General features: G+C 39.5%; 1 protein-coding gene across 1 annotated transcript in view; it reads right to left on the bottom strand.

Moving 5' to 3' along the window:
- The window catches only part of SLC12A7 (solute carrier family 12 member 7), a 352,177-nt gene that overhangs the window by 264,388 nt on the left and 74,619 nt on the right, over positions 1 to 13,170 (bottom strand). The window contains exon 2 of the mRNA XM_075826873.1: positions 1,606 to 1,697. Coding sequence (XP_075682988.1) covers positions 1,606 to 1,697 — 92 coding nt within the window. The remainder of the gene's footprint in view (positions 1 to 1,605; positions 1,698 to 13,170) is intronic.

The raw sequence follows: 13,170 nt of genomic DNA, 5'->3' as shown, positions 1-13,170 counted from the left end.
TTGTAGTTCAGGCCGTTACGGATGCGGCGATACCAATTATGTATGGTTTTTTATTTATTTTTATTAATAAAAAAGGACTGATAAAAAGGGAAAAAGGGGGATTTTAAATTTTATTACTTTTTTTATTTTCTTATTTTTACACAACTTTTTTTTACTTTATTACTTTGTCCCACTAGGAGACTTGAGGGCAGGGGGCCCTGATCGCAATTCTAATACACTGCACTACATGCAGGACCCATTAGGCTTCCGTAGATGGCATAGCTGGACGCCATTATTAGGCGTCCGGTTGCCATAGCAACCATCGCTGCCCACTATCATGTAGCTGGCAGTCGATGGTGGCTTAACCCCTAAAAAGCCGCGATCGCTATTGAACGCGGCTTTTAAGGGGTTTATTAGCGGGAACACAGCGATCGGTCCCCGCGATAGGAGCTGCGGCAACTGCTGTACGAGACAGCAGCTGTCACAGCTCCTGCATGTGTCAGGAAGACGCCCGAAATGGCCATTACTCTCGTGACGTACGATTAGGTCATGGAGCGCGAACGATACAGTTACCATGACCTAATACGTCCAGGAGCGGGAAGGGGTTAATATATGTAAAGGAGCTGAAAGTTTTATACCACCCAAAGTTGTTTCTGAAGAGAAGTAATAAGATACATATCTCTGAAGTTTTATATCACTAAAGCTTATTTCTGAAGAAAAAAGTTAATAGAATATGTATCTTTGAAGTGTTATTGAATTAAAGAAGTTTCCGAGAAAAAAAAAATATATATAATACATCGCTCTGAAGTATATCATCTCTATAAAATCAGTTATACGATAAGTTGGAAATTTCAAATTGTCTTATTACTAAAGAAATAAATACAAACTATTGTTATTTTGAGACGGTCTTTTTTTATTTTTTTTATTGAAATCAATGCGTATTTAAGCACTCGCTGAGCTGTTTCTGTAATTCCCATAGTAGTGAATGTCTGTTATGAAAGCAGCGCATTCCAAGAGTCGTAACTTTTTTTTTTTATTCCGCCGATGTAGCCGTATAAGGGATTGTTTTTCTAAATAAAAAAACACTGCTGTGATCTATATTACAGCGCTGATCACATTATGTACAAGATAGGGAACTTATAATGTGATGACAGAGCCTCTAAGTATGTAGAAGAGAAATAATGTGTTCGGTCTATTTTACATTTTTAAAAACTTCCCTGGGTAGGGAATATTGGAGGCACACTTCCTTCGTGCAGTCGGTCAATTGACAGCGAAAAGTTACAGATTATTACGGTCTCTAGGAAGTGATGGAGTACATCCCCCTCTCCAGAGACCTGGGAGTGACAGGGGAGATGCATACAGACTGGCCTTACCTTTGTGTATAGTATTACTATCCCACCTTATCTAGGCCTCCAGTAATATAACATAGCGGTCATTTAAGAAGCACCTCAGCCTTTTTTTTCTTCACGATTTAATGGCATGGTCTTAGTGTGATTTTCAAAAAATCATGCCAAAAATCGCGACTTGACAAAACAAAAAAAATATAATGTGATTTGTTTTCCGGACCTTGTATCTTTAAAGGAACGATTTTGACATTTATACACTCATGTGGAATACCTAAAGTACCTCAAAAAGTGCCATGTTTTTTCCATCATATAAGTTGTCTTCGTCCATCTCATTCTGTATAAAGGGACTATTTTCTCTAGGATTGCCATCCCCTGTATAATAAAACAGAAACAAGCGTTTCATTATGCATGGCACAACAAGATAAATGCTATGTAAATGCAGACACTTATTTGTTAACATTGGGCATTCACATCACTTTGGACTAAAACTTTTTTTTTTTTGAACAGCATATCTGCTGCAATACCTTTATTTTACAATAGAAGACAATGAGATTTTAACAAATCTCATTCACGTGCTGTGGAAAATTTCTGCACGGGAATGGACCTGTGGCGTGGATTTTTAAATCCGCAGCATGTCAATTTATGTTGCGAATTTTCCCCGCAGATTTCCCTCCTTTCAAGGAGGTGTGAAATTATTACGTACATGCGAATAGTGCTGCGGAAATTCTGCGCATTCACTGTGAAATCTGCAGATTTCCCCTGGAATTTTCCAGCCTATGTGGACGTACCCTGAAAGTGTATGTTCACATCTGCAGACAGCATGTTATATAGCAGGTGGAGATAAGCAGATTGATATATATTTTTGTAGCAAAAGATTCACTAAAACTTTTTTAATTTATTAAAATTACACCTCTGCTCATTCTGAACTTAGGAACACATTGGGCAGTCCTAAACACTGATTGACAGGTATCTCTGTATTCACACTCATACAGGGAATGCTGTCAATTACTGTGAAGGACCGCCCACTGGACTCCTTAGCCCAGAATGAGCAGATGTGTAAATTAATAAGTTACACATTTTAGTGAATCTTTTGCTACAAAACAATGTCATTTGCTCAGCTCCTCCTGCTCTATATGCCATTGGTATCAGCCTGTATCCAGTTGTCCGCCAGCTACCTGCACGTGTCCAGCCGCCAGCTACATACATGCATGTATTTCACTTGTGACCTGCTGTCAGTTTTCATCCATCAAGGTACCTTCTGCGTGTGCCCGTCTCATGTCTGTTTGGCCAGCAGCTACTCTGCCGGGACTACCTCAAGCGGTAGCGACCTGGTAGCCTCCCCGCAGTGAAAACCAGATCCCTGTATACGGGTTAAAAGTTGAAGACCGGGGTGGCTACTTAGATAACCTCCTAAGAGGTGGTCCTAAGCCAAACCGGTGGAGTAGCACAGTAAGCCACAAACCAGCTGGTCGTAACATGATGCTACTACAGGTGTATGGATTGTTACAGTACAGTATAGTGTATCAGAGCTCCATCTCACAATGAACCCTATAATTGTGTGAGCAACATTTGACCAGCAAAAATCTTCAATTCCTACAAAATCTTGGAAACAATGGGGAATTGACATATAAAATACATTAGAGATTTGAGTAACAATTATATAATGAATAAGCTAGATTTCCTGAAACCAAAAACACCCCCAAACTATTACAGTACATACTATTAAAAAAAATAAAAATACAAAAAGGCAGTAGGGAAATGAAAGTGTATGAGAATTGGAATGTTTAATATGATATCTTGAGCATGTAAATGAATATATATTTGAAAAAGCAACATGGAAACTAAATTGTGGTGGTCAAAATAATTATTTAAAGGATGAGCAGGAAGACCAAGCTGGGAGGTGCCAGGTAATGCCAGATGAAAGAAAAGAGTATTGTGAGATGAGGGAAGGTGCTAATACACCAAATACTTCTTCAACCCCTTAACGCTCAGTGATGTACTATTCCGTCATTGAAACCATCCCGTTCGCGCTCCATGACGGAATAGTACGTCACGGGAGGAACGGCCATTTCGGCCGTCTTCCCGACACATACAAGAGCTGTGACAGCTGCTGTCTTGTACAGCGGTTGCCGCAGCTCCTAATAGCGGGGACCGATCGCTGTTTCCCTGCTGATTAACCCCTTAAAAGCCGCGTTCAATAGCAATCACGGCTTTTTAGGGATTAAGATACTATCGCCGGCCTGCTACACGATAGCGGCCGGCGATGGTGACTATGGCAACCGGACACCTAACAATGGCGTCAAGCTATGCCATCGACGGAAGCCTAGTGGGTCCTGACAAAGTCAGGACCCACTATGCTTGCTGTCAGTGAGTAGCTGACAGCTCTAATACACTGCACTACGCATGTAGTGCAGTGTATTAGAATTGCGATCAGGGTCTCCTGCCCTCAAGTCCCATAGTGGTACAAAGTAATAAAGTAAAAAAAAAAAGTAAAAATAAATAAAAAAATGGTGTCAAAATAAGAAAATAAAAGTTTGAAAAGTAATAAAAGTAAAAATCCCCCTTTTTCCCCTTATCAGTCCTTTATTATTAATACAATCATATAAACAAACTAATAAACTATACATAATTGGTATCGCCGTGTTCGTAACGGCCTGAACTCCAAAATTTTTTCGTTATTTATCCCACGCGGTGAACGGCATAAAAGAAAATAATAAACCGTACCAGAATCACAATTGTTTGGTCACTTCACCTCCCAAAAAATGGAATAAAAGGAGATCAAAAAGTCGCATGTACCTAAAAATGTTTCTGATCGAAACTACAGTTCGTTATGCAAAAAACAAAGTCCTCGCACGGATGTCTTGATGGAATAATAAAAAAGTTATGGCTCTTAGAATAAGGTTACACAAAAAGTAAATGATTATTTACAAAAAGTATTTTATTGTGCCCTTTCACAGCAGGGCTTCAGAAGTTGTTTCCCTGAATCGGGCGCTCTGCTCCTGAAGCCTTCTCTTTAGAAGTGGTCTCCAGTCATGTGAGCCCGTTTAACCTCTCAGATGCGATGGTCAATAGCAACCGCCGCAACTCAGTAGTTTTAGAGGGAGGGGCTCCCTCTCTCACCCCACTGGCACACCCGCCATGCAACCGCGGAGTACCGATGGTTTTCATGGCAGCTGGGCACGTAACAGAGGCCCTCAGGTCTGCCTATAGTGAATGCCTGTAAGACCATGCCAGGGGAGTGGCCCAACAGATGCTTGTCAGTTTTACACTAACAAGCAATCATAAACTGCAATACAGAAGTATTGCAGTGTATAATAAAAGCGATCAAATGATCGCATATGTAAAGTACCTTAGTGGGACTAAAAAAAAATATATATATATGTTAAAAAAAAGTTTAATAAAAAGCTTCTAATAAACAAATAAAAATTCCAAGTAAAAAAAAGTTAAAAACCCACCTTTTCCCCTTACAAAACGATTATGGGAAAAAAAAAAAAAGTAAGAAAGTTACACATATTTGGTATCGCTGCATCCGTAACGACATCAACTATAAAACAATTCTATTCTTTAAAGGACGGGTGTCGCAAAAAAATAATTTTTTATATCAATTTGCTTTTAGTGTTTTATTAAAATCCTTTTTATTTATTTGTGTGTTTGTGTTTTACTTTTTTTTCTTTTTCTAACTTTTACTTCACTATGGGGGCTGCCATTTTTTTTTTCATCTATGTGTCGATTAACGACTCATACAGAGATGGAATACGGCACATACATCCCCATAGAGCATGCACACAGTCCAAATGAAAGGTCTTCGGCCGAGCGACATCCGGCGCCATTTTCTTGTGGACCGGAAGCCGCGGCTGGACAGTAAGATGACTACCTCCGGTCGCGGCTTCCGTACATGTGTTCTGAAGCGAGCGGACGGACCGGAGGGAGCGGCGGCAGCGGCAGAAGCAGGTAAGTTATATCTGTGTATGTTCGTGTTTTACTGTGTGATTACCACTGTATGAAAGCCTACTACACTGTGTATTCGCTCAAAAAATGGCGGCACAGTGTAGGAGGTTTGAACATGCAATCCCCTCCTTTCTCCTGGAACTAGCCAGGATAAAGGAGGGGGGATGGTTTGAGGCCGCTAGAGCGAGTGTGTCTTCTCAAATTTTGCAGCATAAAGCAATGTGAATTGCTCCCTCTAGTGACCAGCACAGGGAAATGTTATAAATTAGAATCTAATTTATTATATTTCCTGACCTGTTGAAAAAATTAGAACAATGTCTAATCATGTATATACGAAGTAACTAAAAAAAAAAAATTCTCTAACGACACATTCCCTTTAAACCTTTCGGGACCGAGCAGATTTTTACTTTTCGTTTTTCACTCCCCGCCTTCCAAGAGCCATAACTTTTGTATTTTTCTGTCAATCTGTCGATCGAGAATAGTGAGGGCTTATTTTTTGCAGGAGTCGTCGTAGTTTCTATTGGTACCATTTAAGGTACCATATAATTTTCTTTGGAAACACATTATTTGCGGGCTGAAATTGGAAAAAACTGATTCCTCCATTGTTTTTTTCGTTTCATTTTTACGGCTTTCGCCATGCGGTAAAAACGAAACAAATTAACTTTATTGTGTGGCTCAATACAATTACGGTGATCCCACATTTATATAGTTTTTTTCAATTTTACTACTTTAAAATAAAAAAAACATTGTTAAAAAAAAATTGTTTTGTTTCACCAGATTCCAAGAGCCATGGCTTTATTTTTTGGCCGACGAGCTGTAGTTTTTATTGGTACCATTTTTTGGTACATACAATTTTTTGATCACTTTTTATTACATTTTTGTTGAGAGCAAAGTTGATCAATAAACTGGCAAAATCGCTATTTTAATTTATTTTTTTTACGGAATTCACCGTGGGCGTTAAATAATGCTATATTGTAATAGTTCAGACTTTTAAGTACGCAGAGATAAGTTTTGTTTACTTTTTTTTATTTTTTACATTACCTTAGAGGAAAAATGGGAAAAGTTTTTTTTTTTTAACTGTTAATATTTTAGTATTTTTTTTACACTGCTGAAAACTTTTTTTTTAGCCATTTCATTAGTCTCCTTAGGGGACTTGAACCAGCGATCAATGGTACAATAGACTGCAATACTAACGTATTGCAGTATATTGTCATTTTTAGGCTGGATTCACACGAGCATGTTCGGTCCGTAAAGGACGGAACGTATTTCGGCCGCAAGTCCCAGACCAAACACACTGCAGGGAGCCGGGCTCCTAGCATCATAGTTATGTACGACGCTAGGAGTCTCTGCCTCGCTGCGGGACAACTGTCCCGTACTGTAATCATGTTTTCAGTACGGGAGCGTAGTTCCACGGAGAGGCATCGTACATTACTATGATGCTACGAGCCCGGCTCCCTGCAGTGTGTTCGGTCCGGGACTTGTGGCCGAAATATGTTCCATCCTTTACGAACCGAACATGCTCATTGAATCCAGCCTTACAGGCTTAACAGAGGCGGAGTGAAGGCAGTCCTAGGGGACTTCATCAGGCCGCCAAGACAACCATCGGAACCCCCTGACCGCGTTGTGGGGGTGCCAATGAGCTGTCAGAGGGGGTCGCCCCCCCTTTATCTTCTCAGATGCTGTGGTCGCGATTGACCACAGCACTTGAGGGGTTAAACGGCCGTTAGTCCCACGTGTTAGCTGTAAAACACAGTTGACACCTGCTGCATATGGAGCGCGCTCAACGTGTGAGCGCGCTCCAAACATCAACCCCCGCACCAGGACGTAATGGCACGTAGTGTTGTGCGAGGGGTTAACCAGCACGGTTAACGCCGTAAAAAAATCAAATTAAAAAAACATGCAAGAATTGCTGTTTTTCTGTTCACCCTGCCTTCAACGTTTTTTTTTTTTAATAAAAAGTGATCAAAAAAAAAAATCACATGTACTCGAAATGGTACCAATAAAAACAAATCATCCCGCCCAAAAAAAAAAAAGCCCTCATATAGCTATGTCAGCAGAAAAATAAAAAAGGCGACAAACAAAATTTTAAAATGAAGTGTTTTTACAGTGTAAAAATAGTAAAAACATTAAAAAAAACGATAAAAATTGGTATCGCCGTAATCGTAACGACCTGCTGAATAAAGTTATGCCTTTTATACTACACGGTAAACTGCGTAAATTTAAGATGCAAAAAAGAATGGCGAAATTTCAGGTTTTTTTTCCATTACCCCACCAAAAAAAAGTTAATGAATTATATATAGCCCAAAATGGTGGTATTAAAAAAATACACCTTGTCCTGCAAAAAAAACAAAAAACAGACCTTATACAGCTTTGTCGACGAAAAAAATAAAAGTTTTAGCTCTTTGAATGCAACATAGGAAAAACTTTAATATTGCTTGTTCATTAAAGAGGCTCTGTCACCAGATTATAAGTGTCCTGTCTCCTACATAATCTGATCGGCGCTGTAATGTAGATAACAGCAGTGGTTTTTATTTTGAAAAATGATCATTTTTGAGCAAGTTATGAGCTAGTTTAAATTTATGCTAATGAGTTTCTCAATGGACAACTGGGCGTGTTTTTACTTTTTACCAACTGGGTGTTGTACAGAGGAGTGTATGAGGCTGACCAATCAGTGGCCAATCAGTGTCCTACACTTCTCATTGTTCCAGCCCAGCATGATCCACAGCACAGTGTGATTGTGCAGTGAAAGAAGCTGGGACAATGAGAAGTGTATGACGCTGATTAGTCACTGATTGGTCAGCCTCATACACTCCTCTGTACAACACCCAGTTGGTAAAAAGTAAAAACACGCCCAGTTGTCCATTGAGAAACTCATTAGAATAAATCTAAACTAGCTCATAACTTGCTCAAAAATGATAGTTTTTCAAAATAAAAACCACTGCTGTTCTCTATATTGCAGCGCCGATCACATTATGTAGGAGATAGAGCCTCTTTAACCCTTCCCGCGATTGGGCGTGACTGTACGTCCAGATTCAAAGTGATTTCCTGCAATAGCGCGTACAGTAACGCCCAAGCTTTAAATGGTCACCGTGTCAGAGACCGTTGCCGAGCAGGACACACGGCACAGGACGAAAAGGAGAGAGCAGAGCTGTCTTCAGCGACAATCTGCTGCTCTGGAAATATAAGGATAAAAGGGACATCCTTATACTGACCAGCATTCATGACAGCAGCTGCAGCCTTGTCCCTGTACGCAGATCCACCACCCAAGTCCCCCAAACCACTTTGTGTAAAGGAGTACAACAAATATACGGGTGGCGTTGACCTGCCTGATCAGGTAATAAAACCATACAGCACCATGCGCAAGTCAGAGGTATGGTATAAAAAGCTGTCTGTGCATCTTACACAGATGGCTTTATACAAGGCCATTGTCCTCTGCAGATATGGCGGCAGTGGAGATAACTTTTTCCTGAAATTGGTGGAAAGTATCAAGGCCCTGATATTTGCTGACCAGGAAGGGGAGGGCAGTTCATCTGGTTCTTCCATCAGCAGGACAATTCTGGGCCAGCATTTCCCCACAGAAATCCCCACCACTGAAAAACAAAAGCCCCCCAAAAAAATGCTGTGTGCGCACCAAGCGAGGCATTCGTAATGACACCACATACCAATCTGAGACGTGTCTCACACAGCCCGGCCTGTGCATGAAGCAATGTTTCAAAATATATTGCACCTCCTTGGATTTTTAATTTATTCTTTATCCAGCCTTTTCTGTCTCACATATTGGCCATGGCAAATTATTTTTATTTTTTTTACTGACCAGCCCCATTCAAAATTTGTAAGAAAACAAACCTAAAATAAAACTAAAAATTCTCACAATACAATCACAAGGACCCAAGGGAATGTCTTTCTAACCTAGGTTGCAAATCTGGGTGAGAAGTTTAAATCCAGATGAGATCGGTTGGCTCAGCAAATCTTTTTTTGCCGAGGCCTTTAATTTATTTTTTGGGCTGGATTTTATGGAATGGTGGGTAGGTTGGTAGTGGGACCTGCCATTCCCTCTCCCTCCATTGCGAGTTTTCAAGGTTGTCCTCTTTAGTTACCAAAATTAAAGTTATTCTTATTATACCCCTAGATGAATACCTAGAGGGTCGTCACTTCACAAATTAAAAATTCTCACTATATCCCTAGATGAATACCTTGAAAGGTGTTACTTTACAATCTAAAATGTCTCACTATAACGCTAGATGAATTCTTTGAGGGATTTAGTTTCCTAAAATGGGGTCACTTTGAGTTTCTAATATTTTGACACCCCAGAGCCTCTGTTTTCATGACACAGGGCAGTAAATGCCACCATAGTAGGCCTCAGATGTTGCATGGTGCTCTTTACCTTCTGAGCCCTGTCATGTGCACAAACAGCAGTTTATCTCCACAAATGGGGTATTGCTGTATTCAGGAGAAATTGTGAACAAACTGTGGGTGCTTTTTCTCCTTTAACCCCTTGATGAATTTTGGGCTAAAGCAACATTTTTTGTAAAAAATGTAAATTATCTTTTTTTTACTGCCCAGTGTATGAAACACCTGTGGTGTAAAAATTCTCACTATACCACTTGAAAAATTCCTTGAGGGGTGTAGTTTCCCAAATGGAGTCACTTATGGGGGTTTCCACTGTACTGATACCATAGGTTTTTTACAAATGCGACATGGCACAGAGAAATCAATCCAGCAAAATCTTCGCTCCAAAAGCTATACGGCGTGCCTTCCCTTCTGAGTCCTGTCGCTTGCCCAAACAGCAGTTTATGACCACGTATTGGGTATTTCCATACTCTGGAGAAGTTGCTTTACAACCTTCGGGGTGCTTTTCCTCATTTATTTTTTAAAAAAAAAATTAAAAAAAATTAACATTTTGGAGGTAAAGCTACATCTTATTGAAAAATAATGTCATTTTTCATTTTCATTGCCCAATTCTAATGAAATCTATGAAACACCTGTGGGGTCAAAATGCTCACTACACCCCTAGATGAATTCCTCAAGGGGTGTAGTTTCCAAAATTAGGTCTTTTTTGGGGTGTTTCCTTTGTTTTGGCACCACAAGACCTCTTATAATCTGACATGGTGCCTGAAATATAAAATCGAAGAATAGGAAGGCCCTAAAATCCACTAGGTGCTCCTTTGCTTCTGGGGCCTTCGTTTCAGTCCATTAGGACACAAGGGCCACATGTCGGATATTTCTAAAAACTGCAGAATCGGGGCAATAAATAGGTCATTGTGTTTCTCTGGTAAAACCTTAAGCATTACAGGAAAAATGGAATTTCTGCAACCAAAAAAAAAGAAATTTGAAAATGTCCCTTACACTTTGCCTTAATTCCTGTGAAATGACTAAAGGATTAAGACACTTTCTAAATGCCGTTTTGATTACTTTGAGGGGTGCAGTCTTAAAAATGGGGTGATTTGTGGGGGTTCCTAATATAGAAGGCCCTCAAAGCCACTTTGGAACTGAACTGTTCCCTAAAAAAGAAAAAAAATAGGCTTTTGAAATTTTCTTGAAAATATGAGAAATTGCTGCTAAAGTTATAAGCCTTGTAACAGCCTAGAAAAATAAAAGGATGTTCAAAAAACAATTCCAATATAAAGTAGACATATGGGAAATGTTAACTAGTAACTATTGTGTGGTATAACTATCTGTCTTACAAGCAGATACATTTGAGTTTAGAAAAGTGAAAATGTTTGCAATTTTTTTCTAAATTTTGGTATTTTTCACAAAAAAATATTAAATTTTTTCACTAACAAAGTTAGTCACGAGAAAACAAACAATCTTAGAATAGCTTAGATAGGTAAAAGAATTCCAAAGTTATTACCACATCTAGTAACACATATCAGATTTTAAAAATGAGGCTTTGTCATTTTGTCCAAAAGCAACTGCGGCGGGAAGGAGTTAAGGTTTAAAATCCCTTCGGTATTAAAGGGGTTTTCCACATTCTGACAACTGATGACCTATCCACGTCGATACCAAATTTGTATTTTTTTTAAAATGTTTTACTACTTTAACATGGAACAAAACAAATTGCTAAAAATAAAATCTATTTTGTGTCATCAAATTATGAGAGCTATAACTTTTTTCTGTTGATCAATACGAGGACTTCTTTTTTTTTTTACGCCATTCACCGTGTGGGTTAAATAATGTTATATTGTAAAAATGTGGACTTTTATGGATGCGGTAATACCAATTCTGATAATTTTTTATTTTTTTTACATTAGGAAAACGGTAAGAGGGTTTTAAAAGCTTAATAGGAGTACAGATATGGCAGACCTTCATTAGGCCCCCAGACTGCCATGACCACTATCACCTCCCCCCACATCACAGAGTGCCATCCTCTTGTCTCTAACGGCTTAGATGATGCGGACCCTTTTGACAGCGGCATCTAAAGAAGGAAAATAGTGTGATCCCGCTCATTACATCAAAGTGCCGGCTGTTTCAAACAGTAAACACGTTGAACTTATGGAGCGGGCTCAGCTCCTGAGCCTACTCCCCCCCCCCCCCCCCAACAAACACACATACATACAAGGGGTTAAACATTGAGATTAAGGATACAAGGAGACAGAAAACCACAGTATCCACAGTGTTTGTCAGTCTGCAGAATTTTGTGCAGCTCCTGGAAAATATGGTCGTGTAGAAATAGCAGAAAACAGGTTATTACCTCCTGATCTCTCCTATTAATCTATATTGTGAGCGCCACACATGGTATTCCCTGTCCAGTGGTAGTCTCTGTCCAGGGTGCTGAAAGAGTTAAGGGGCTGCACTGATCGGCAGTAACTCTTTCAGTACCCTGGACAATGAGTACTGCTGGACAGGGAATAGAATGTGCAGCGCTCACACTATCGTGTGCATAGTGTGAACGTGTTTGTTTCCTCTCGGAAACCTTGTACACTTCCGTGTTTCAGAGTACACACGGGAAGCACACGGTTCCAATCACGGACACACGGATCAAGACACGGCCAAGAAAACGGTGATGGAAGTGTGCATGGGGTCTTACCGTATTTTTTGGACTATAAGACGCACACAGCTTTTAGACAACAGAAAATAGAAGTAAAATATTACATTTTTTCCTTTTACAAAGAGAAAACTATTGGTTAAAAAAAATTATTTGTTCAGTTTGACCACATTCTGAGAGCCATAACTTATATTTTTTTTAATCGTTTGAGAGGTGTGAGGGCTTATTTTTTACGGGATAAGCTGTAGTTTTTATTAGCACCATTTTTTTGGTACATACGATTTTTTTATTTTATTCTTTTTAGCGCTATTGAGACCAAAAAAACAACGATTCCGGGAGTCTTAAATTATTATTTTTTTACGCTGTTCACTGTGCGAGTCAAATAATGCTATATTTTAATAGTTTTGGACTCTTGACGGACGCAGCGATACCAATTTTTTAAATTATTTTTACATTGTGCTTGGGAAAAAAATAAAAATGGGAAAAGTTTTTTTTTTAAGTTTTAAAAAAGGTTTACACTCCTGAAAATGTATCTAACTTTTTTTTTACACATTTCATTAGTTCCCCTGTGGAACTTGAACCAGCTATCATTAAATCGAAGGTACAATACACTGCAATACATGGATGAGTTACGGAAACAGCGTAACTCGCTGAGCTACGTGGTTTCCGTAACTCCCATAGTAGTGAATGGCAGTTACAGAAGCAGCATTGCATACTACGCCGTTTCCGTTACTATTCAGTCCTATGGGAGATACGGAAACAGCATAGCCCAGCGAGTTACGCTGTTTGCGTAACTCGACCATGTAACCAGGAATTGTAGGAGCTGGGTAAGATAGAACGGGGTTTAGGGGGCCCGGTTCTAGAGATAAATGCGGATCCCAGAGGTGGGACCCGATTCTATCTGACATTTAT

The sequence above is a fragment of the Rhinoderma darwinii genome, chromosome 5, assembly GCF_050947455.1.
Source record: "Rhinoderma darwinii isolate aRhiDar2 chromosome 5, aRhiDar2.hap1, whole genome shotgun sequence".
NCBI lineage: Eukaryota > Metazoa > Chordata > Amphibia > Anura > Rhinodermatidae > Rhinoderma > Rhinoderma darwinii.
The sequence above is the reverse complement of the archived record's forward strand: the minus strand, read 5'-3'. Positions and strand labels throughout refer to the sequence as shown.